The sequence below is a fragment of the Rana temporaria genome, chromosome 2 (assembly GCF_905171775.1).
Source record: "Rana temporaria chromosome 2, aRanTem1.1, whole genome shotgun sequence".
NCBI classification, from domain to species: Eukaryota; Metazoa; Chordata; class Amphibia; order Anura; family Ranidae; genus Rana; species Rana temporaria.
Genome location: NC_053490.1, coordinates 260,416,501 through 260,442,994, shown reverse-complemented (window position 1 = coordinate 260,442,994; position 26,494 = coordinate 260,416,501). Strand labels below are relative to the sequence as shown.

Below are 26,494 nucleotides of genomic sequence, written 5' to 3'. Positions count from 1 at the left end.
TTTTATTATTTTAATAAATAGTTGTTTTTACGTACTACACCATGATGAGCCCCTTGTTTTTGAGGCACTAAGGAAATCTTGAAAGAGGGAGAAGGAGGATATACCTAGTGGCGGTCAGAAAATAAACCATTTTGGGGCCTTTTATTGTTCGGGGTCTGTTGAGTGTTCAGTTTAGCCATTGGTGATGGTGGCACGTGTTTGTCGGGTGGAACAGCCGCACCTCTAATGATTTATTTTGTATAAGGCCACGTACACACGGTCGGACGCCGGACCGTTTTCATCGGACATGTCCGCTGCCGGATTTTGGTCTGATGTGTGTACACACCATCAGACCAAAATCCCCGCGGACAGCAAACGCGGTGACGTGGCCACGACGTGGCCGCGACGTGGCCGTGACGATGACGCGGCGACGTGCGCGACCCTGGAAGGTCAATGCTACCACGCATGTGTCGAATCACTTTGACGCATGCGAGGGCTTTCGGCCGAGCGGACATGTCCAGTGAGTCGTACAGATGACCGAACATGTCCGGCGGACAGGCTTCCAGCGGACATGTTTCGTATCATGCTAAGAAACATTTGTCCGCTGGAAACCTGTCCGCTAGGCCGGGAATCCGGTCCGGTCGGCCGTACAGACGACCGAACATGTCCGTGGAAACCGGTTCGGAAAATGTTCGGTCGTGTGTACGAGGCCTTAGAAGCACTACCAGCATTGAACTCTTTTCTCCTTCATAAGAACTCATCATTCAATTGACATATTGCTTGCTGTCCCATTATTGGAATTTTTCAGTATTGTCTGCACATTCACTAGCCATTTTTGGGACTTTGATCATAATTTAAAATGTTTTTATATATGTTTTGGTATTCATCCACACAAGGAGCACTATCAGCAGTAACATTTCCATCATAGGAACACAACGGGCATTGACTTTGCCCTTTGATGTTCCATATCGACAATTAACCGCCGTTTTTCACTTTTTAGCATTTTGTTTATTGCACATTATATGTAGTTATATATCAGACAGGAGGCTCATATCTTATGCATTATCTTTCCTTTAATAATGCCCACAGCAGAAATACAACTTTAGTGGATTTTAGTAATAATAAAAGAACTTTTAAAAACAAACTACAAGTCCCAGCAGCCCCTTGGGCCTATCAGCCAATCACGTGGTCTCTGCCAGTATATAAGGGGCTGCCCCTTTAATCACTTCCTCTTTCTTTCTGCTCACAGCAAGAAACTAGATAAGTACTATGTAGATAAGTACTATTTATAGATTTTATTTATAGATTGTATTAATAAGTTTGCTGGGATTCGTTGGCTGGGACTTGTTCCCCTACGTTTCCCATCCACAATTTATGTACTGTACTCATTCGTTTGTACTTTTATATTTATGTCATTTTTTTCCATAATTTTCTGAGAGGTAAAATGTAGTAATTTATTACTGTTTATCTAGCGTTATATCGCTCCACTTGCGGCGCTTATCAGCAAAGCATTCCTTCTACTGTTCTACCTTCCCTGAAGTTTTTCACTCCGCAGGCGGCGCCATTTTACCTTCTTGGCGCCTTTCCTCATCTCCTCACACACTCCGCGCGCTCCCCCTCAGACAGTCTCGTCTCTGAGGGGGCGTGTCGAGCAATCCCCACGCTTCTCCTATCAGCGCATCGTACGCTGCGGGGGGCGTGCCCGGCGGACCTCGGCTCCATCCTATCAGTGCTCAGGAGACGTAATCTCGCGAGATTACGCCCTCCTGAGCGGGGAAGTTTCTACTGTTCGCCGCTGCTCCAGTGTGGAGTGAGTCGGCTGAACGGTAGGAACGCATCTATAGTGCCTCTGCCCATAAAACGGATAGGCTCCCTAATATAATTAACCCCTTCCATCCGGTTATAATCCCTGATAGATCCTCATAATATCTAACGCTGAGGGTATAAAATTCCAATCTACCCCTGCTACCAAATTGTACTTCCATCATGGCTGATGAAGAATACACTGATTCCCCTTCCATGCCATCTGGGGGAGATATTACCCCCCATAACCCTATTTTCCTTACTGCTGCCCAGATACAGGATCTAATCAACCACTCAGTACAAATAGCCATGGCTTCCGCCCCTGTGACACACCTGGCTGCACCTGTCATGCCTGGACCCCCAGGCCGTGGTGAACCGCCCACACAAAAGGGCAAAGCGACACATAAGCGCAAACATGTTCCCACAACATACGACTCCCCGGCAGGGGAAGTAAATAATGTGCCCCAGGCAGCACCCAACCCGGTCTGCCGACCCACTACCCTCCCAGACTCGCACCGACCCCTGAGCCTCGGGGAGCAGCAAAAGCAGAGGCAGAAGTCCGCCAAACGGACCAAACCAGATTCCTTTGTGGACACATCAGATTCGTCCACAGGATCTGAGGCGTCAGACGCCTACGAGTCTGATGAAGATACGGATTATGAGGGTAGTGGGCATATGGCGCCACCTGACAACGCCACCCCTGTAACCCAGGGAGAAATTATCTTAGACGCCAGGGGAGAACCCTTCTTCGACCCAGAAGGGATTTCTCACCCCCGCTCTGGCGAATGGGCCCCCCTCCCGGAGGTAGCCCAATATATTCAGTACTGGGCCCGTAGGTCCGTAGATAAAAATAATCGCAGTAAGCTGAGGGCCGAGTGCCCCCGTCCCTGTATTCCGAAGAAGACGGTAGTCACCCCAGAGGTAGACCCGGTACTTCTCAGGTACCTTACCAAACAAGGTAAATACTCCAAGAAGGGGATTGAAAGATCCTTCCGGTCCATTCAGGATCGAATCCTCGACCTGTTTGGCCCAGTCACCAAAATACTGAACATTGCCGAACAGGCCTCCTCCACGGAGACCCCTGTAGACCTGGACCAACTTAGAGGTTGGGCCCAGAGAACAGTCTGTCTACTAGGCTGCGCCAATACCATTTGCTCCACGGAGCGTCGCCGCTCCATCCTGATGAGGTTGGACCCTCAATTAGCCCACCTCGCAGACTCAGAACCGGGCCCTTCAGCCGAAGGTATGCTCTTTGGCGATTCACTTATTAAGGACATTAATAAGATGGTAGGATTATACACCAGTCTAGACAAGGCCCAATCATCCCTGAAAAAGGCAGGATCAGCCAAAATTTTTCCTAGGGCCGGCAGAAACAGGGGCCGTTCTGCCGGTCGCTATTCCGCAGGCAGGCAGTACTTTAGAGCTCCCGCTCAGTATAGCCAGGCTCCACAATCCTATCCAATCCCGGTGGCACAACCAGCCCCCTTTTTCCCACCTCCCGGACGACCCTGGAGAGGACGCGGAGGGAGAGGCTACCCCCGCTCAAGACCTAATACCGGTGAGTGTCACACACCAGAATTCTTGTCACATTCTCTTGGGGGGAAGGTTGAGACATTTTATCCACGCTTGGTCTGCGATTACGGCAGACGCCTGGATACTCAACACGGTGGCAGGATATCAGATAGAACTGTACTCCTTGCCAGAAATGAATGTAATGCCTCAACCCATCAAATTCTCAAACAAAAATTCAACACTCATAGACCTAGAACTTCAGGCCCTTCTTACCAAACAGGCCGTGATAGAGGTGGACCCTGTATCCCCAGGGTTTCTCAGCAACCTTTTTCTAGTAAGAAAGAAGGATGGCGGATTTCGCCCCGTCATAAATCTAAGGACCCTCAATCAACATGTCGTCTACCGACATTTCAAGATGGAGGGGATCCACTATTTGAGAGACCTGTTACGCCCCGAGGACTGGCTAGTAAAGGTGGACTTGAAGGACGCCTACCTCACAGTCCCCATTCATCCTGCTTCCCAACACCTCCTGCGGTTCCTTTGGAGAGACAGGCTGTGGCAATTCACTTGCCTCCCCTTCGGACTCTCCTCCGCCCCGTGGTGCTTCACCAAATTGCTGAAGCCGGTGGTGGCGGCCTTACGGAGCAGAGGCGTTCGGTTAATCATATACCTAGACGACCTCCTCATTATGGCCCGATCTCACCATCAAGCGATGATCCATGTCACCTGGACCGTCAACTTGCTCCAGGGACTAGGTTTCGTCATAAACCACGAGAAATCCATCTTGACCCCTTCACAGGAGATGGAGTTTTTGGGGTTCTTAGTGGACACCAAACACTCTATACTTCGCTTGCCCAAAGCCAAACTAACTACTATCCGCAAGGAGATTCGTGCCGTATTGTACAAACGGCGAGTATCCTTACGCGGTTTGGCCCGATTAGTAGGACTTTTATCGGCCTCTATTCAGGCCATCTTCCCGGCTCCCCTCCATTACCGAGCCCTTCAGAGACTCAAAGCGCTCCACCTGCGACAGGGTCTTCGCTATGCAGACGAAGTACCTCTGGATGCAGAAGCAGTAGTAGAATTGCGTTGGTGGCTGAGTCACGCCATCGATTGGAACGGGAAGACCATCTTCAGCTCCAATCCGGATTACATTATAGAATCGGATGCGAGTCGACACGGCTGGGGGGCCCGCTGCGGAACATCCACCACAGGAGGGACCTGGTCCGCAGGGGAGTCTCTGCTTCATATCAATGCGTTGGAACTCATGGCGGCCTTCTTCGCCCTCTTGAGTCTCCTTCCAAACGCCTCCAATTGTTGCGTATTGCTGCGGATGGACAATGTAACCGCAGTCCAATACGTCAACCGCCTAGGAGGTTCCAGATCCAAAGCTCTGGCGAATCTAGCAAAGGAGTTTTGGCACTTCTGTCTGGAACGCAATGTCGTTCCCCTGGCGGAATACATTCCGGGTACCGCGAACTTGATCGCGGACTGGAATTCCAGATACCTCACAGATTCCAGCGATTGGCGGCTGGATCGGACGGTATTCCTTTCTCTGGTCCGGTTGTGGGGGCCCTTTTCCGTGGACCTGTTCGCATCCCGCCTCAATTGTCAACTCCCTCGCTTTTACAGCTGGAGGCCGGACCCCGAAGCCCTGGCGATAGATGCTCTTCGCCAGACTTGGCCGCGAGGGACACACTATGCGTTCCCTCCCTTCTCCATGATCCTCAGATTTCTATTGCAGGTGGCAAACCTACAGGCTTCAGTTGTGCTGGTCACTCCCTGGTGGCCAACACAACCGTGGTTTCCTCTTCTCCTGGGAATGGCTGTCGACCTTCCCAGGCTGCTTCCCCGTGTCCCCCATCTCCTTTCCAACCCTGCAGGAGAACCCCACCCTCTGGTCGTGAATCACAACCTTCACCTCCTCGCTTGGCTGATTTCGGGGTGTCAGGCGCAGGTAGCGACCTTTCACGAACAGCTAGGGACCTTCTCGCCCTGGCCTGGGCCCCCGGGACTAGATCGGCATACCGATCGGCCTGGGGAACCTGGGTACGTTGGTGTGATCAACGGAAAATTGATCCCGTTCACGCACCTGTAGCAATGGTTGCTAACTATCTGGCGGATTCTTTTGCATCCGGGAGATCTTATAGCTCCATTAACGTGTATCGCTCTGCGATTTCGGCCTACCACTCCCCGGTAGATTCCCTTCCAGTGGGTAAACACCCTGTGGTGTGTCGTCTCTTGCGAGGCGTTAGGTTCCAACGTCCTCCTCGCCCCAGATATCAAAACACCTGGGACGTCTCCAGGGTATTGAACATGTTTTCTACATGGGACGACAACGACGCTCTTCCGCTAAAACTATTGTCTTTTAAGCTTACGATCCTTTTATGCCTTGTCTCCATCAAGCGCATATCCGATGTCAGAGCCCTGGACATATCCAGACGCCAATTTTCACCTCAAGGCGTGCAGTTTTCGGTAGTGCGTAGGACAAAAACAGGGATACAATCTGTATTCTATCCTTTTTTCCCATCGCACCCACGTTTATGCGTGGTTCGCTGTTTACAAGCGTATGAATTGCAGACGGCCCCGCTTCGGTCTCCGTCTCTATCCCAACTCCTTATCTCTTACGTCGGCCCACACCTGCCGGTTTCCTCGGCCACTCTGGCCCGGTGGGTTAGATCCACCATGGACTTGGCTGGGATTGACGTTACACGATTTGGCGCACACTCTTCCAGGGGTGCAATGGCTACGAAGGTAATCACCTCGGGAGGTTCGCTTTCGGATCTTCTGAGAGCGGCGGACTGGTCGTCCGAGACCACCTTCCGCCAATTCTACTTTAGACCGGAGGAACACGTATCTATGTCGGTTCTATGACTCGGTTATTAATTAGACGTATACTTGGTTGTTACTGTATTTATATCCATGTATGACTTTGAACTTGCATAAGATATGAGCCTCCTGTCTGATATATAAATTGAGATTTTCCTAGCTTGTGACGGAAAATATTAGTTATATGAAGACAGGAGGCGAGTATCTTCCCTCCCGACCCAACCCTATCATGGTCTCTCTTCTCATATTGTTCCAGGTTATTGAGGACCGCAACACGCGAGCCACAGGCTGAGCAGTTTTTCCGGAGGGATCTCCTTTGTTGTCCCCGTTGGGACCTCTACTTACTCGACTCACCGAATCCAAATCGTTGATGGTCAGAAGACTAGTTGGAATTGAAGTCGCGGTTTCAAGTCTTTGGCAGTTCGCTCCAAGAAAGAGGAAGTGATTAAAGGGGCAGCCCCTTATATACTGGCAGAGACCACGTGATTGGCTGATAGGCCCAAGGGGCTGCTGGGACTTGTAGTTTGTTTTTAAAAGTTCTTTTATTATTACTAAAATCCACTAAAGTTGTATTTCTGCTGTGGGCATTATTAAAGGAAAGATAATGCATAAGATACTCGCCTCCTGTCTTCATATAACTAATATTTTCCATCACAAGCTAGGAAAATCTCAATTTATATAATATTTAAATGTGATATCCTTACACATATTTATCCATATAGTACACCACTAATGTTGTTGCACTTGATATAGCACGTCATTTAGAGTTGTTTGTGCACAAAGTTAGCTTATGGCTTAATAGCACTTTATGAAATTGTAAATTTAAAAAATCTTTGGATCAGCGCAGTAACATTTTTTCTTAACACATTTTTTTAACCTTCTGCTGAAGGTCCATACAGTATTGCAGCAGATCACTTATATATTTAAAATATAATTTATTTGCGCCGGTGACACCTACATCACTTCATAGCTTTTTGTTCACACACAAAATGGCTGCATCTACCGCCGGTAGCTTCCATTTTTTAGTAAACTTTTCCTCCATAGGATAGAGAACGTCAAATTTTCTAGGAGGAGAGAAATGCTTATCTGGATGTTGCCAGTCGGCGAAAATAAGAGATTCTCAGATAGAGGATGAACCGGAAAGGAGCATGCAGCTTGTGGGGATTTTAATGAACCCAGGGAGGAAACAGGTGATTCAGTTAAAGCGGGAGTTCACCCATACATGTTTTTTTACCCTTAGATGGATGCTCATTTAGTCTAGGGGAATCGGCTAGTTGTTTTAAAATCCGAGCAGTACTTACCGTTGTAGAGGGCGATCTTCTCCGCCACTTCCGGGTAGGGTCTTCGGGGCTGGGCGTTCCTTCTTGATTGACAGTCTTCCGACAGGCTTCCGAAAGGCTTCCGACGGTCGCATCCATCGCGTCACGAGTAGCCGAAAGAAGCCGAACGTCGGTGCGGCTCTATACTGCGCCTGCGCACCGAGGTTCGGCTACTTCCGGAAAATCGTGACGCGATGGATGCGACCGTCGGAAGCCTTTCGGAAACCTGTCGGAAGACTGTCAATCAAGAAGGAACACCCAGTCCCGAAGACCCATACCCGGAAGTGGCGGAGAAGATCGCCCTCTACAACGGTAAGTACTGCTCGGATTTTAAAACAACTAGCCGATTCCCCTAGACTAAATGAGCATCCATCTAAGGGTAAAAATAGCAATTTACCGGTGAACCTCCACTTTAACCCTGCAGAGGGCAACTTGAACGTGGAACGTACTGCTTCAGCATAACATTGCACCTGCAATTTTAAAACCTGTGAAGCATAAAAAGGTTCCTCTGATCCACCTGATACATCCGACTGCTCATCATCCTTATCCGCTAAAGGACGCCACATCATCCTCATCAGATTTTTTCAGAAGAGGGATCCAAAACAAAGGAAGGGGACCTGCTTTGCTTTTTATCCTTTTCTACGGATTTAGCGAATAATGTAGAGATCCTGCCTTCCAAATTGTCTAGAGCTGCTGCCAAAGTGTCTTCAGTGACATATGCAGGAGCTGGAATAACAGGAGAGGCTGATCATCCTGACAAAGGTAATGGCTCATCCTGTATGGGTGCCTCTGGTTCCTCAGGAGAGGATACTACCCGGCTAGAACGGTTAGAGCCCCCTGTTTTAGGCGACGTCTCCTTTTTGTCTTTCTTAGTCCCAGAATTCCTTCTCTGGGTAGACATGTTCCTAAGCCAAAGCAGAGGTACAAACAGTGCATACACTACTGTGCTAGTTTAGCAATCTACATAAAGTAACCAACTATCACACAGTCTGATGTTGAGTAGGTGTCTTTAAGTCTTTAAAGTGCCTGTAATCTAACCACCTAGAGAACTGACATGCCCCCAAGCTGCTGTGTCTCTTCCTGTGGAGTCTGATTTCAAAGTTTTTCGCCTCTCGCATGCGCAGTAGAGCGGCGCACACGCTGTTGTGCCCGCTCGCGTGACCACGCCCCTTTCTGCTCCTGCCAAGCTTATGGAGTGAAAAGTGTGTGCGCACGCCTATGGGGAATGGCGGCGTGGGGGAGAGAGGCAACATGTCTCATGCAAAGACATCCATACACCTCTGAAGATAGGCGCTGCCTGGGAAGAGACCACATTACTGCCTTGCAGAGCCTTACAGTGGAGGAAGTGCTAACACACTGAGCTTTCATTCCTGACATGGTGAGTGGAACTCTAACTGTTTACTCCCTGGTGGCGGTTTCAGGCAAGACAGTCCTACTCAAAAAAGGGGAAAGTTCTTAAGTGTATAAAAAGTTGACTTTTTCCCACTTAGCTTATCCACGCCGCAGGACTGCTGAAACCAGACAGTACCAATCTTTATCCTTCACGGTGGGGAATTTTGTGCCAACCTTCAGGGGTATGGGTTCCTACTTAAAGGAGACCTCTTCCCTGGGCCTTGTAAAAGACTCTGTCAGAATACTTTTGCGCGTTTTAAATTTGCGAAAGTGCTGGATCCCAGAGGCCAGTCCTCCAAAGAGAGACATTATAGGCACCGCCTCGGTCTTCTGAGAGGCTCGGGTACCATCCATTTGGCGTAATTAATAAACACTTTGGATGGACCCGGTGGTGTAGCTCCTTAACCCCCGGAGGGATCCTTCAACAGAGCTCCTTCTTAGCACATCCTTCTCGTGCCCTTTACTTTAGACACTGGCGAAAAAACTGAGGTACGTCCCTTATGGGAGGGGTTATATAGAGGGGAGCCTGTCTTCATTGGTTGTGCCAGTGTCCAATCACCATTGGTGAACTATACAACCCACTATGTAATGACTAAAGACTCTGTGTCCCGTGGTGTACGATAAAGAAATATGCTTAAAAGCTGACCCTCAACAACATGTCATTTCTATAGTCTATGGTCTCCTCAAAGAGCATACACCACCAAATACAGGCAAAGCGTGCCGTGCTTGGGAGGGAGACTTGGCAGTCGACATCCCCTTGGAAGGGTGGGAACATATTTTACATGGGTTCAGTAAACATCTCAACTCAGGAGACTAACTACAAACTTCTGTCTAGATGGTACAGGACCCCAGCATTGCTACATAAATTTGACCCTACACGTCCCAACCAATGTTGGAGATGTTAACGAGAGGTAGGCATGCTTTTGCATGTATGGTGTGAATGCCCACTCCTACAACCCTTCTGGATTGCAGTACATTCAACCACCCTTCAGATTACCACCAACATACTGTACCTGCTGAATTACACCTCACTCCCTATTAGGAGTTATCATGAATGACTAGCAATGCACATGATAAATGCATACTAGTACATTGGAACTCACCATGTGTACCCTCTTTAAAGGAATAGTTCACACGCATGTTTCACTGTAATGCTTAGCTGACTTGAACAGTCCTTTGAATAAAACACAAGCCTATAATTTTGATTGCATCAGTCATTTTGGCATATCTGAAATGTATTACTTTTTTTTCAGCAGAAAAGTGCATGGTTGATTAAAGGAGACATGCACTTTACTCTTTTCCGAACAAAAGAACCTATTCACTTTAGAGAGGAAAAGGATCATATATTTACCTTCATCAGTCTTCCAATTCACTTGAAATTGACTAGAATCAAAGTGTATTCTTCCCCCATCCCCACAATATAGATCGTAGGCTTAGTAATTGACTGCTCAGGCATCCAATGCTGCATTGTTTGGGCCAGGTAAGGCCACACGTGCCTCCATACTTGGAAGTGCTGTGTTTTTCTTCAGCTCTGCCAGGTAAACAGTGAATACTTAACTGCTCTTTGCAATGGTTTTGCACAGAGCAGCCCTGATCCTCCTCTTGTTGGGTTCCCTGTCAGCATTCCTGGCTCCTCTCCCCTACTGGGTGCCCCCATAGCAAGCTGCTTCCTATAGGGGCACTTCTGCGGTTTTGCTCCCAAGCTGTGTTTTGTGTGTCCATTGACACAAACAGTGTGGCTCGGCCCCAGCCCCACTCTATTCACACTAGCTTTGAATGACCATTGGCTCCTGCTGAGAGAGAGAGAGAGAGCTAGAGCGAGAGAGAGAGCTGGGGGATGGGGTGAGCTGCATGCAGAAGGTTTTTATGTTAATGCAAAGAATACATTAGGGTGATAAGCCTTCTGCCTTTAGAACCACTTTAGGTAGGCATTGTGCTAAATAAAAATTGGGGATTGACTTACCCTTATTGAAAAGATCGATGAAGTCTAAAGATTGGTTTACAAGCTCTCTCATTCTGGAAAGCATGTCTGATCTGACCACTCCTTGAGGCTGTGGCCCAAGTTCTAAACCTAAAATAAATTGCAATTAAACATCTATATGACTTATATTACCGTACTTTAGAGAACAGATAAATGAAAATAAAGGATCTCCAGCTTACAAAAAAAAATTACTGCTTCTGACCTCAACTTAGTAGCACAGATGGGTCCCTTTCCCATATTTCTTTTATTTAAGCAACCCAATCTGCAGGTTCAATTTGGTGTTGTGACTTCTCAGATATTATCCAAAAGTAAAAGACCTCCGTCTGCCCAGCAGAACAAAAGTACATACAACTCTTCTATCTGTGTTATTACTCAGAGAGGTCAGAAACTGAGATTACATATTACATTTTTACTAGCCAGTAAATCATCTCTAAAAAGGAAAGTCTGAAAGAAAACCATACTGGAGGTTTAACATGCTGCATAAAGGACAACATTAAAGGGATTCAATAAAAAAGAAAAAAAAACTCTAGAAATCATTACGGTAACTACTTCTAATATGTTTTAGCAAATATCCGGCCAATGAGCAATGCCTGCTGTGTGTAAAACAGCTTCAGTTATCGGTTGTAATGCAAGACACACTGAAAGCAACAGGAAACCACCACTCATATTTTATAAATTTTTATGGAAGATAGCTGCGTTTAGAGCAGACATTCTAAACCCGGATTCTGTGGTTTCTCCAGAAGTTGCTAAAAGTTCCTTGAGCTGTGACTAATTGACTTCCTGTTCAATAGTGCCTGCTTCATTCCAGAACCAAACTAATGCCATGACACCAATATTTTTTTTTCCCTTAAAGGCTAGAGTTCTGCTCACGACCGTAATGGGCGAAGGGGCATATTTTTCACTTACTTCTAAAAAACAGGATTTTTATAACAGCTTACCTGTAAAAAATCTTTTTCTTGGAGTACACCACGGGACACAGAGCCATGTTCATTACATAATGGGTTGTATACAGGTGCGGACTGACCATTGAGGCTCTCGGGCACTGCCCGAGGGCCCCATGCCACTAGGGGGCCCCATCAGGGTTGCCAGGCTCAGTAAAACTAGGGACAGTATGTAAAAATCTGTGTTTTTTTTACATCTGTCACTGATATGTCCAAAAGCGACATGCTTTTGATGTGAAAATCACGAGATTTTAGCTGCCCCGCCTCTGTACTGCCTCCTGGCTTGGTGGCCATCTGTAAGCCCGGGGGGCTCATAATCTTCTATTTCCTGGGGGCCCCATGAGTTGTATAGTCACCAAAGGTGATTGGACACTGGCACAACCAGAGACAGTTCCCCTTCATATAGGAGAGTACCTTAGTTTTGTAGCAAAGCAATAAGGTTCCCTTTAAGAAGGGGGAGACCTCTGTGTACTCCAAGAAAAGGATTTTACAGGTAAGCCGTTATAAAAATCCTGTTTTCTTTATCGTACACCACGGGACACCGAGCCATGTTCATTACATAATGGGATGTCCCAAAGCAATGCCCTATATGAAGGGGGGAGACACAGATCAAGCAGACTGCCATGGACAAGAAGTTGTATACTGCCGCCTGCAGCACACTTCGCCCAAAGGCGGCATCCTCATGTCCCCTCAAATGTATCTGATAAAATTCAGAAAATGTGTGGACTGAAGACCAAGTTGCAGCCTTACAGATCTGAGTCACCGAAGCCTGGTGGTGCACTGCCCATGAAGCACTTATTGCCCTGGTAGAGTGCGCCCTAACAGAAAAAGGAAGAGTTCTGTTCTTTAAACCATAGGCTTGAATAATAGTTTGTCGAATCCACCTGGAGATCGTGGATTTTGATGCCGCTTGTCCCTTCTTGGGACCATCTAGCAAAATAAACAAAACATCTGTTTTGCGTATCTGAGCGGTTGCCTGCAGATACACCTTTACAGCTCTCACTAAATCTAGAGAGTGTAATAATCTTTCCTCTGCTGTCTGCGGATTCTGAAAAAAAGAAGGCAGGACAATGTCCTGATTTAAATGAAAAGCCGACACCACCTTAGGTAAAAAGGTAGGATGGGGTCGTAGTACAATTTTGTCTTTATGACAAACTAAATAAGGCTCTTTACAGGAAAGAGCTGCTAATTCAGATACTCTTCTAGCCAAAGAGATAGCAATCAAAAAGGCCAACTTCCTGCTTAAAAGAATCAGCGGAATGTGGCAAATAGGTTCAAAGGGTTGCTTCTGCAACACTGATAGTACTAAATTCAGATCCCAAGGGCACAAGGAAGACTTGACTGGTGGATTGATCTGCAGTACCCCCTGGATGAAAGCCTGCACTAGGGAATGAGATGCCAGTGGTCTTTGAAAGAAGACTGATAGAGCTGATATTTGACCCTTAATGGTACTAAGGGCTAATTTCATATCCACTCCTAGCTGGCAAAAAGCAAGAATCCTACTTATGTCATATCTCTGAGGATTCCACTTGTTAGTTTCACACCATGAAACATATGTTTTCCATACTCTGTAGTAGATTTGTCTGGAAGCTGGCTTTCTGGCGTTAATAATCGTAGAAAGTACCGGACCTGTGAGCCCTTTCTTCTTCAGAATGTGGATCTCAGCAGCCAAACCTTCAAATTTGCCCTTGTAAGGAAGGATGGAACACTGGACCTTGTGACAACAAATCGTGACGAAGCGGAAGCTTCCACGGTGTTCCCACTGCCATCTTTATGATCTTGGCGTACCAAGTTCTTCTGGCCCAATCTGGGGCCACTAGGATTACCGGAATTCCTTCCCTCTTGATCCTGCAAATCAGTCTCTGTAGAAGGGAGATTGGTGGAAAGGCATAAATCAGTGAAAACTGATTCCACGGCACTACAAGTGCATCTGATCCGTAAGCCAGAGGATCTCTTGTCCTGGACACAAAATTGTCCAACTTCCTGTTGAACCTGGAAGCTAATAGATCTACATCCGGGGTCCCCCATCTCTGGCAAATGGCCTGAAAGATTTCGGGGTGGAGAGACCACCCTCCTGGTGATAGCTGCTGGCGACTCAAATAGTCTGCTTGCCAGTTCTCTACCCCTAGAATGAAAATTGCAGAAAAGGCAAGGAATATGTTCTTCTGCCCATCTCAAAATGCGATTCACCTCCTTCTGGGTGCCCTGGCTGCGGGTGCCTCCTTGGTGATTGATGTAAGCCACTGCTGTAGCATTGTCGGACTGAATCCGAACCGGGTTGCCCTGTAACCTGCTTGTCCAGGTTCTGAGCGCCAAGTATACTGCCCGTAACTCCAGTAGGTTGATGGGTAGGTCTCTCTCGACTTTGGTCCAGGTTCCCTGGGCTGAAGCCTCCTCCAATACGGCTCCCCAGCCCGTTAGGCTGGCATCCGTTGACACCACCAACGGGTGACTGGATGAAAGGATCTTCCCTTCCGTAAGTTCTTGGTCCTCAACCACCAACTGAAGTCCCGGCGCACCTGTGAAGACAGGCGCATGGGTAAATCCAGAGCTTGGATCTGCCTGTTCCAGGCAGCTAAAATATTGCCTTGAAGCAGTCTCGAATGAAACTGGGCGTAAGGGACAGCCTCGAAGGAGGCTACCATCTTCCCCAATAGCCTCATGCAAAGGCGAATGGATGGTGTCTTCTTTGCTTTGACCTTGTGAATCCGATCCCTTAGGCCGCGTACACACGGTCGTTCCAAACCGATGAGAATGGTCCGACGGGCCATTTCCATTGGTTCACTGCTGAAGTGGCCTGATGGTCTGATGTGCGTACACACCATCGTTCCAAAAACCGTTCGGGTCAGAACGCGGTGACGTCAAACACACGACGTGCTGAATAAAACGAAGTTCAAGGCTTCCAAGCATGCGTCGACTTGATTCTGAGCATGCGCGGGTTTTTGAACCGATGCTTTCTGTACTAACCATCGGTTTGGACCGATTGCACAGCGGTCCATCGGGTCGATTTTAAAGCATGTTTTAAAATTTTGGACCGAAGGACAATAGACCGATGGGCTATACACACGGTCGGTTTGGACCGATGAAACTGAACCTCGGTCCATTCTCATGGGTTTTGTCCGACCGTGTGTACGCGGCCTTAGTGATTTGATCTTTGACTCTGGTAGAAATACTCGGCTTTGGGCTGTATCTATGATCATGCCCAGATACTCTACCCTTCTTTGGGCTTGTAGTGAGGATTTTGTAGGTGTACTATCCATCCTAACTTCTCCAGGTATCCTATCGTAGTGGATACAGCGTGATCCAACCCTGCCACTGATTGATCTATCACAAGTAGATCGTCCAGATAGGCTGTTATCACTATGCCCTGTGCTCTGAGATTTGCTAGCAGAGGGGCTAGTACCTTTGTAAATACTCAGGGTGCGGTGGCTACCCAGAAGGGCAGAGCCACAAATTGGAAATGGCGATACTCCACCACAAACCTTAAGAACCTTTGGTGAGCGGGATGGACAGGCACATGTAAATAGGCGTCCCTGAAGTCTATCGACGCCATGAATTCTCTGCCTAGTAGGGTGGCGACTACTGAATGAATAGTTTCCATTCGTAAAAGGCGAATGTTTAGAAACTGATTTAGTGATCTCAGATCCAGAATGGGTCTGACGTCTCCGTTTGGTTTTGGGATCACAAAGAGGTTCGAATAAAAACCTAAACCTTGCTCCCTTAAGGGTACATCTGTGACCACCCCTTGGGACAGCAAGTGATCCAATCCCTTGAAGAAGGGTGCTCTTTTAAAAGGATCTTTGGAGAGCCCTGAGCTTCGGAACTGAGAAGATGGGATTTCTCAAAATTCCAGCTTGTACCCTAGGGATACAGTGGATACCACCCATCTGTCCTGGATCTCTGTCTGCCATACCGCTGAAGGTTTTGGGGTTTTGCTTGTTAGCCTTAGAACCCCACTGTTTCTTGCCTCTCTGGGGCTGGTCTTCCTTTGCTTTTGTGGCTGGCTGAAAATGCCGTCACCACTGGCTGGAGGTAGATTTACCAGGAGCCGGGGACAGAGAACGTTTAAAACAGGGTCGCTTGTTTTTCTTCTTCTCTGGTAACAGCGTAGACTTTCCGCTGGAAATCTTTTGGATATATTTCTCCAAGTCTTCCCCGAAGAGGCGTTTACCATGAAAAGGAAAACTTACTAAAAGCTTTTTGCATGGCACTTCTGCAGACCAATGTTTTAACCAAAGGACTCTGCGCATATGCACCAACTGGAGTGTAAGGCGAGACGCTTGCTGGATAGAATCTCTCATAGCATCTATTGTAAAACATAACGCCTTGGGCAAATTTTCCCACAACTTGGCCTGCTCTGGAGACAACTCTTTAAGTCCCTCTTTTACCTGGTCCTTGAGAACTTGACACATAACCCGTTGTAGCTGCAGTGGGTGTGTAACTGTACCTGCTAGCAGGAAAGAAGATTTTAATAAGGATTCCAGTCTCTTTTCTGAAGAGTCCTTAAACACCTGTACGTCATCCACTGGACAAGTCAGGTTTTTGTTCACGCAAGATATAGGTGCATCTACAACAGGTAAACTCCACTTCTTGGTGAATTCCTCCTCCATGGGATAAAGTATTTCACATTTCTTTGGAGGAGAGAAACGCTTGTCTGGATGTAACCAATCTGCTTAAATTAGCTTCTTTAACAACGGATGCACTGGGAAAGAGCAAGAACTTTGCAGAGATTTTAATGAGCCCAGGGAGGAGACAGGTGATTCAGATAATTCAGAAGAGGGCAGTCTGAATGCAGTTCGCACCGCTTCAGCATAACATTGCACCTGCGATCTTAGCATCTGAGAAGCAGAAAAGGGTTCTTCCGATACCCCTGAGCCATCCGACTCCTCATCCCTGTCCTCTGCAGATTTTGCTTCATCCTCCTCCTTCTCCTCCTCTGATCTTTCTGATGCTGACGAAGGAGATCTGCTTCGCTTTTCGTCCCTTTGCGAGGACTTAGGGATTAAAGTCGCATCTTTTCTTCTAATCTCTTCATGGTTGCCGCAAAAGTGTCCTCAGTGACATATGCAGGCCCAGGTGCCACTGGAGAAACTCCTGATCGTGGCAATGGTTCCTCCTGTATAGGCAAATCAAGGCTTACTGGGGAGGAAGGTAACGAGCCGGCACAGGTAGAACCCCCTGTCTCCGGCGGTGTTGCCTTCTTGCTTTTAGCCCCTGAACCCTTCCTAAGGGAAGACATGTTCCAAAGCAAAAAGCCGAGGTACCAAGATGCATATACTACTGTGCTCAGTTTAGCAATTTACATCAAGTAAGCAACTTAAACTCACAGTTTCATGCAAAGAGTAGGTGTCTCTCTTTGGTAATGCCCATCAACCACATAGAGGCTTACGTGTCCCACGAAAACTGCTGCTGTGTCCCAAGGGAGAGCTGCTGGCCTTCTGGCTACTTTATGGCTTCTTTCTGGGCGCCATCTTTTTAAATTACGGCGTGCACGCGCCTGGCTACTTCCTGTCCCTTCACCATAAAGCGCGCCCCCGTGCTCGCTCGTGCCTAATTTTGTTGGGGCGGCATGCCTGGAAGCATGAATGCTTCTTCCTGCTTTAACCGACCTCCTATCAGGTCTCTGAAAGGGAAATGAACAGCGCCTTGTGAGCAGAGCTCTGCAGCAGAAAGCGTGCCTGTGGATCTGACACTGCTCTGGAGTGAGGTGAGTGAACTCAGATCTTTACTCCCTCTAGTGGCCAAATTTGAGAAGACACTCATCTAAAATTCATAAAGAAAGGTCCTTAAGAAAAATCTTAGGCTCCTTTCCCTTACCTTTATCCCCTCCACAGGTTTAACTGCTGTATTTTACAGACAGTACCGATCTTCCCCCATCTCAGCGGGGTTTGTGTGCCAACCTTCAGGGGTATGGGTTCCTATTTAAAGGAGACCTCTTCCCTGGGCCTTGTAAAAGACTCTGACCAGGCCTTTTAGCTGCAATAGTGAAAGTGCTGGAACCTCAGAGCCCAGTCCTCCGAAGAGAGACATTACAGGCGATGCCTCATACGTGAGGCCCGGATCTCATTCATTTTCGGCATAAAACACTAGCGTCCTGGATGGACCCGACGGTCTAGCTCCTTTAGTCCCCAGAGGTCTCTTTTAGTCAAGCTTCCCTTAGTACATCTCCACACGTCCAATTCTTAGACACTGGCGAAAAAACTGAGGTATTCCCCAGATGGGAGGGGCTATATGGAGGGGAACTGTCTCTGATTGGTTGTGCCAGTGTCCAATCACCTCTGGTGACCATACAACCCATTATGTAATGAGCATAGCTCTGTGTCCCGTGGTGTACGATAAAGAAAAATTATTTTAGCAGGAGTTTCACAACGCGTAAAAATTATTTTAAGGCTAAAAAGTTTTAAAAAGGCTGGTTTAGCAAATAGACCATCCATTAGCAGCCTAATTTCAATAACCTAACAAGCACAGATTTCTGATTGGATGTAAGGTGTAGTTGAAGAAGGCTTACACAGTGCATGCTTTGTTATATGTTGCAGGTATGCATTATCCTTCTCTGGTATGTCGATGAGGAAGTTGTAGCATGGCATAACCTGATCCTCACTGCTGCTCTAAAACAGACAATTGAACACACTTTGTATGCATTTTGCACAGAAGCACAGCATTTACTGTACAAGTTCAGTATTACATTAATATTTTGTTCATATAACTGTACAAAGAATTGGCTGTGCCATAATGTAACCAGCTTCATAACTCCCTTCAAAAGTCCTGCATTTTTTTTAAACTGTTCTAAATGTTGTTGTTCAAAGGGGTTGAAGCTTAACCACTTCCAGCCCAAGCCAATTCTGGCACTCCCCTCCTACATCTAAAAATCATATTTTTTTTTTTTGCTAGAAAATTACTCAGAATGTTTTTTTAGCAGAGAATAAAATGACTGTTGTTGAAACTTTTGTCACACGGTATTTTGCGCAGCAATTTTTCAAATGTGATTTTTTGGGGGGGAAAGAATACTGTGACATGAATTAAAAAAAAAAAAAAACAATAAAGTTAGCCTAATTTTTTTGTACAATGTGAAAGATGATGTCACGCCAAGTAAAAAGATACCCAACATGTCATGCTTTAAAATTGCTCACATTTGTAGAGAAGTGGCAAACTTCGGTACTTAAGTCTCCAAAGGTGACACTTTAAAAGTTTTACAGATTACATGTTTAGAGTTAAAGAGGAGGTCTTGTGCTCTCTAACGTTCGCGGCGATACCTCACATGTGTGGTTTGAACGTAGTTTACATATGCGGGCGCAACGTATGTATGTGTTTGCTTCTGCGCGCGAGTAGGGGGGCGCTTTAATATATTTTTTATTGTTTATTTTATTTAGATTTTTACACTTTCCCTTAAAAAAAAATATTTTGATCACTTTTATTCCTATTACAAGAAATGTAAACATCACTTGTAATAGGAATAGGGCATGACAGGTTCTCTTTACAGGAGGATCTTGGGTCTATAAGTCCCCAGATCTCTCCTCTAGGCTTAAAATCCTGAGATGGGAAAAAAAGGGAAGCGATCTCAGCCTTTCCAGATAAAAACACGGCAGTGTTTACATCTGCCGGCGCCGGAAGAGACGTCATAACTTTGCGCCTGGCCTCCAAAGGACCATCTGCTCCTCAGTCAGCTCTATAGTAAACAGCCACTATGATTGTTTTTACATTGCTGGGAATCACCGGCAGAAAATAATGATATCTAGATGATGCCTGTAGCTGCAAGATTCAGTTATCACCACTTAAAGCCCAAGACGTTAAACGACAGCCTACGGGTAGGAATTAAATAGAAATTACAGCTATACCTAAAAAAAAAAATTTGCCAGAAGTTGTGTGAATTTAGTCCTATATATTAATTGTTGTAACCGTGGATATTATTTATAGTAATGCCCCAGATGAAAATGGATTATTTTGCTCTAGCAACATAAATTGTTCAATAACAGCTTCAGAACACATTTGAATGTGATTGTCACCTTATGGGCAATAATGGATAGACCGAAAAACAAAAAATGGCAATCATTACATCTAAAATTGACATGAGGATGGACACTAAAGCCCTGTACACACGATCGGTCCATCCGATGAAAACGGTCTGATAGACCGTTTTCATCGGTTAACCGATGAAGCTGACTGATGGTCAGTCGTGCCTACACACCATCGGTTAAAGAAACTATCGTGTCAGAACGCGGTGACGTAAAAAACACAACGACGTGCTGAAAAAAAAATTCAATGCTTCCAAGCATGCGTCGACTTGATTCTGAGCATGCGTGGATTTTTAACAACAAGTTGGCTTTTTTTTAACCGATGGATAAATAACCGATGGCGCCCACACACGATCGGTTTGGACCGATGAAAACGGTCCATCAGACCGTTCTCATCGGTTTAACCGATCGTGTTTACGCGGCCTTAGAGGTCCAACCCATTAAAGGCACATACAACACAAAACTCCCCAACACTTAGCTGTACCTTTGCCAAAGAAAACCTGTCTTTCTATTTGGCTTCAGTTGCATATATTTGCAAATATCTATGGGAACTGCACACCCTATATAGTTACCGCAAAAAAAATGGGATTTACAGTATATTACAAAAATACATACTGTAGATTGAGATCATGTTTACATGGGAATAACCCAAAGTCAACTGCAAGTTCATAAACAAGGAAAACCCAAAATGTGTAAAATGCATCTGTTAGCTTCTAATGTATGTGCACCGCCAAATACAGGAAATGGCCAAATCAGTTATTATCGAATAATAAATGTTTGTGCAGTTCTAAAGCTGTACCTTTTTCTTAAATGACTCTTATTTTCAGACACTATGCATGCTGGTATAAATGTATGTTTTCATTTATGTTAACACCTAGTGATCAGGTACTGGTATTTCTGTCTTATACACAAAAAAAAAAAAAAAACATTAGCATGGTTCTTCCTGTCTTTATGTATATTTTAATACTCACCTGCAAATAGTTTGCCAAGTGCAGTGAGAAGAGATCATCCTTTGAGCAGCGAAGCAATGTGGCTCCCATGTTTGAAGTGGTGTTATGTAGATCAAAAGCAAAATCAAAAGACGACACTCCAGATCCATATTGCTGATAAATTTCTCTTGCTCGTTTGACTTCATATGGATCACCTTCAGATTCTGGAGAGCTGAAACAAGAATAAACAAATTGTTGGGTAATATCAGACAAGTGTGCGATGAGGAAGACTTCAGCAGAAACGCATTAACATTTCACAATGTTGCAACTGTGTAATGCTTTAATAAAATTTAATAACGAGAAGCATTTATGTCCTTGGCTCCTTGACTTTATGAATGTCAGACAAGTGGCCTTTGTTTAAGGTTACAGCCACCCCCGAGAGCAGTCACAATTTTTGGGGGAAAACAGGTTTGTTTCCAACTTTTGCACAATTTATTTTTGCAGTTCACTTATTTTGTGACCATGCATTTTTGTCCATACATCTACTACAGTAGTTGCACATTCAGGAAAAAAGGCAGACAGACGAGATGTGTCCTTTACGTTATCTCTGCACAAGACAAATATGAGCTCCCAGGGTCAACACAGCGTGTTCACATTGTTCACATTGTTGCACATTTTGACAATGTTTTCAATTTGATATTAGGCTGGGGATAGCTGTGTAACAAAAAGCTAGAAGAAGCTATGTAACACTCGTTATTTTTCCACGTGTGAGAATATTATTGACAAAGTGTGTTGTCTAAAAATAGGAATTTGAGTCACACTGGTTGGATGGAATTTTATTTATTGTATGTCTTGGGAGATTAATAGATATTTTTCCTCTTTTACAACCTTTTAAATAAAATAATGCATATGTTGTTTTTTTTTTCGTCCTACCAAACATTAAAAGCATAATCATAAAAGTTAAAGTTTAATAGTTCATGGATGTTTTCTATGCAGTTTATATTTCACTGTTAAACAATGTTTGATTAGTTATGTCTGTGATAAACTTCAAGTTATTTTTTTTTAATTGCAGCCTTCATTGGCAAAATGAACATACACTATATTGCCTGCCTTTACACGAATATGAACCTTAATGGCATCCCAGTCTTAGTCCGTAGGGTTCAATATTGAGTTGGCCCACCCTTTGCAGCTAGAACAGCTTCAACTCTTCTGGGAAGGCCGTCCACAAGGTTTAGGAGTGTGTCTATGGGAATGTTTGACCATTCTTCCAGAAGTGAATTTGTGAGGTCAGGCACTGATGTTGGACAAGAAAGCCTGGCTTGCAGTCTATGCTCTAATTCATCCCAAAGGTGTTCTACCGGGTTGAAGTCAGGTCAGTCACGTTCATCCACCCCAAACTTGCTCATCCATGTCTTTATGGACCTTGCTTTGTGCACTGGTTCAATTCATTTGGTGGAAGGGGGATTATGGTGTGGGGTTGTTTTTCAGGGTTTGGGCTTGGCCCCTTCGTTTCAGTGAAGATAACTCTTAAGGCATCAGCATACCAAGACATTTTGGACAATTTCATGCTCCCAACTTTGTGGGAACAGTTTGGGGATGGCCCCTTCCTGTTCCAACATGACTGTGCACCAGTGCACAAAGCAAGATCCATAAAGACATGGATGAGTGAGTTTGGGGTGGAGTAACTTGACTGGCCTGCAAAGAGTCCTGACATCAACCCGATAGAACACCTTTGGGATAAATTAGAGCAGAGACTGCCAGCCAGGCTCTCGTCCACGTCAGTACCTGACCTCACAAATGCACTTCTGGAAGAATGGTCAAACATTCCCATAGACTCATAAACCTTGTGGACAGCCTTCTCAGAAGAGTTGAAGCTGTTATACTGTAGCTGCAAAGGGTGGGCCAACTCAATATTGAACCCTACGAACTAAGACTGGGATGCCATTTATGTTCATATGCATGTAAAGGCAGGTGCCCCAATACTTTTGGCAATATAATGCATCTCAATGCGTCATGTGTCATGAGATTCCTCATGTGCACAGTACCATAGTATAGTAGAGCAGCAGCTCATTAGTCTGCCCCAATCGAATACATGACCAATCAGAAAAGCTACTCCTTTGCATGTATCAAACACATGTGGATTTTCAGGTTCTGACAGGTTTTTTTGTTGTTGTTTTTTTTTTTTGCTTTCTACTGCCTGTATTTGAAGATTTCCTCCAATCTCCTGTTAGAGTAGGAAGTGATCAGTATTCTGCTTAATGGGGACAAGGACAAAAAATGTTTTAGTAGATCAGGAACAAGTTAGGGCATCATGACTACAAAAATGTCAGATCATTTACAAACTAATAATCAGAGAAAAGCAGAGTGAATTGCGCTAAATTGTCAATTTCTATCTGGAAATTTAAATTTTGCTCACTAAACTGTTTAGGTAAAATTTTCTTTGAAAATAATATTCTATTCTTTTCTTCTTTATTAGAGGGTATGTTTTTAGGGTGTATATAGGGTAATTTCTTTTTTTCTTTCTGTAAAAAATGAAAAAAAAATATTGATAATCAAGGCCATTTTATGAACATGTCCAGAATAGTTAAAATGGAGCTTTCCCATGTTCAGGAGCCCTAAAAAAAAAAAAAATTCACCCTTAAAAATACCAAAAAGCACCTTGATTTCACCTCACACAGACTCAAGTTCATGCTTCCAAAATTGTGAAATATAACAGAAATTTAACAGAAACCTTATGATTTAAGTAAATAATTTTACTCATAGAATTCAGAACTTGATTACAGCCATTATATTACCTAGCAGCAGTGGCGGCCCGTCCATAGGGGGCGCAGGGGCGCTGCCCCCCCCCCCCCCCCAAAGCTACTCATCAACAAAAAAAAATGTCATTTTTTTTTTTTATAACATGTCCCTTTAAGTGTGTGTGTGTGTGGGGGGGGGGGGCAGAGCGCCGGCCACAGAGGTGCTGTGGGAAGCATGATGTCATCGAAATCGTGAGATTGGGCAAGCAAATCTATCGGCTGGCTTTTATACTGCCCACGGAGCGCAAAGCTCCGCGCTCTCACAACCACTCTGTGCTGGATGTGTCCTGTTGGTGGTTAGTGATTGGCTGGTCCATAGGACTTAGGGTGGTGCTTTTATCGGACCAGCCAATCACTTCCGGTTTTCTCAGTGACTCATCCTGGCTAGTCTGAACATGAGAGGATTTCGGCCGATGATCTCACTGAGCTGCTAGCAGGTAATTAAGTAGAGAACTCTTGTGTTGTGCTCTCAGACCGTGCAGCAGTTTCCTGTGTATAGTGGATCTGGGAGGTAGAAGGAGGGGGGAGTACAGTGAAGGGCTGAGAAGCTTTTAGCACATTTCCTGGGGACAGTAATCTGGATGGGGCTGTTAGTGTTATTACACATCTCCAGTATGTGTAACACGAGGGCTCCCAGCTCTGCAACCTCCTAGAGTAATGCAGCTCATGCTGTGTATAGGTCTGTATTCTCTCATCTCTCTCTATCTCTTCTATATCTCCCTCTTACTATTCTAAATCTATCTATCTATCTATCTCTCTCTCTCTATATTCTATATCTCTATTCTATATCTATCTCTATCTATCTATCTATTCTATATCTCCTATCTATCTATCTCTATCTATCTATCCATCTATCTATTCTATATCTCTATCTATCTCTTCTATATCTCTATTCTATATCTCTATCCATCTATTTCTATCTATCTATCTATTCTATCTATCTATCTATATCTCTATATATCTATCTATTATATCTCTATCTATTATATCTCTATCTATCTATCTATCTATCTATCTATTATCTCTATCTATTCTCTATCTATCTATCTATTATATCTCTATCTATCTATTATCTCTATCTATCTATTCTCTATCTATCTATCTATCTCTATCTATCTATCTATCGATTCTATATCTATAGCTATCTATCTATTCTATATCTCTATCTATCTATCTATCTCTCTATATATCTATCTATTATCTATCTATCTATCTATCTATTATCTATCTATCTATCTATCTATCTATCTCTATATATCTATCTATTTATCTATCTATCTATCTATCTATCGATTCTATATCTATAGCTATCTATCTATCTATTCTATCTATCTATCTATTATATCTCTCTATCTATATCTATCTATCTATTATATCTCCATCTATTCTATCTATCTATCTGTCTATATATCTATCTATTATATATCTATCTATTATCTATATCTATCTATTCTATCTATTATCTATCTATCTATCTATCTATCTATTCTATATCTATCTATCTATCTATCTATTCTATCTATTCTATATCTATAGCTAGCTATCTATTCTATATCTATAGCTAGCTGTCTATTCTATAGATCTATCTATCTCTCTATATATCTATCTATTATCTATCTATCTATTCTATATCTATTTCTATCTATCTATCTATTCTATATCTCTGTCCGTCTGTCTGTAAGCCCAATCATGGGTGAGTGACGTTGGGGGGGGGGGGGGGGTGGTTGTGATTTTGTTTGCGCCCCCCTAAAAAAATGGAGCACCAGCCGCCACTGCCTAGCAGTACAGCTAAAATGTTCAGTAAATAGTACCCTATTCATGTAAAAAAAAAAGGAATATAATACAATACATAACATTACCTTAGTATCTCATTTGAAAAACAGCGATTGAGGTCTTGGTCTAAGTATCGGACGCATTTCTCCACAGCTAGTGGGTTGGCTATGCAGGACTGCGCTGTAAATGTCTGTCTCTGTATCTCTGAAGGGTCTTTTAGCCAGTGTTTAGCAAGTGCAACTCCAGACATCTCATTTCCATGAGTACCTCCAAAAACCACCACTCTTGAAATAGGTGCATTGTGGGCAATTGAGCTCATGATTGCACTGAAATTCACAAACATGAAAATGTACATTATAATGCAGCATGCATGATCATTTATTTAATTATACACAGAACATTGTAAAAGTTAATTAATTTAGTGGGATTATAACATGTGGTCAGCTTTAGGATGGATCTAGTGAACTAATATATTCTAAATGATTTAGGGTATTACATAATAAGCATATTATTGAGTGCGCAAAAAAAAATGTAATAGATAATTGAATTCAATAATGTAACACTGATTCACAGCTTGAAAAGATTCCCAGCATACCTGAAAATAATCACAAAATATGTTGTAAACTACAGTAGCTATACTGGAAAAGCTATAGAGACCTGTCATATTTATAAAAACAGGCACAACTTTTCTGGTCGACCCAGATACTACAAATGATGAATCGGTTCCAGAGACAATTTATGAAGGTTCATGGTCCATTCAAACTGTTGTGTGTGGACAGACAAAGTCAATTGTACAACAGAGCTCATGCTAACTGTCCCTTTAACAAGAGGTCATCTAAGCATTCCTCAATGGGAATGTCACATGAGTGCAGTAGGGGTAATGCTAGGGCTTGGAGAACACTGAAGCGCAAATGAGGTCAAAGGGTGCCCCCACAATTGGAAATGTAGGGAAAGTACAGGAAATGCTGATGCACTGCAAAAATGAGGACATGTAGGTATGTGTCCTTGTTGTCGACAAAAACATAAAAAGTCTCCCTGGTGCAGGGAGGCGAAGACAGATCTGGTGGATTCTCTTTTGTCATTTCTGAACTCAAAAGAGGACATTCACTCTTTTGAGATTTAAGATGGGGTGATTGACCCTTTTTAATATTGGAATGATAAATAGATTAGAAAAGAGATTGCCCAAATAAGATCTGCTAAAATGTATGTTATAAGCATTTAGGGGA

At 44.4% G+C, this 26,494-nt stretch overlaps 1 protein-coding gene across 1 annotated transcript in view; it reads right to left on the bottom strand.

The window, feature by feature from the left end:
• Nucleotides 1–26,494, bottom strand: part of LOC120926705 (N-acyl-aromatic-L-amino acid amidohydrolase (carboxylate-forming)-like) — a 58,748-nt gene that overhangs the window by 17,513 nt on the left and 14,741 nt on the right. Inside the window, exons 2-5 of the mRNA XM_040336858.1 lie at nucleotides 25,355–25,594; nucleotides 20,740–20,929; nucleotides 18,265–18,364; nucleotides 10,798–10,905 (exon numbers count right to left, since the gene is read on the bottom strand). Coding sequence (XP_040192792.1) covers nucleotides 10,798–10,905; nucleotides 18,265–18,364; nucleotides 20,740–20,929; nucleotides 25,355–25,587 — 631 coding nt within the window. The 5' untranslated portion in view covers nucleotides 25,588–25,594. The remainder of the gene's footprint in view (nucleotides 1–10,797; nucleotides 10,906–18,264; nucleotides 18,365–20,739; nucleotides 20,930–25,354; nucleotides 25,595–26,494) is intronic.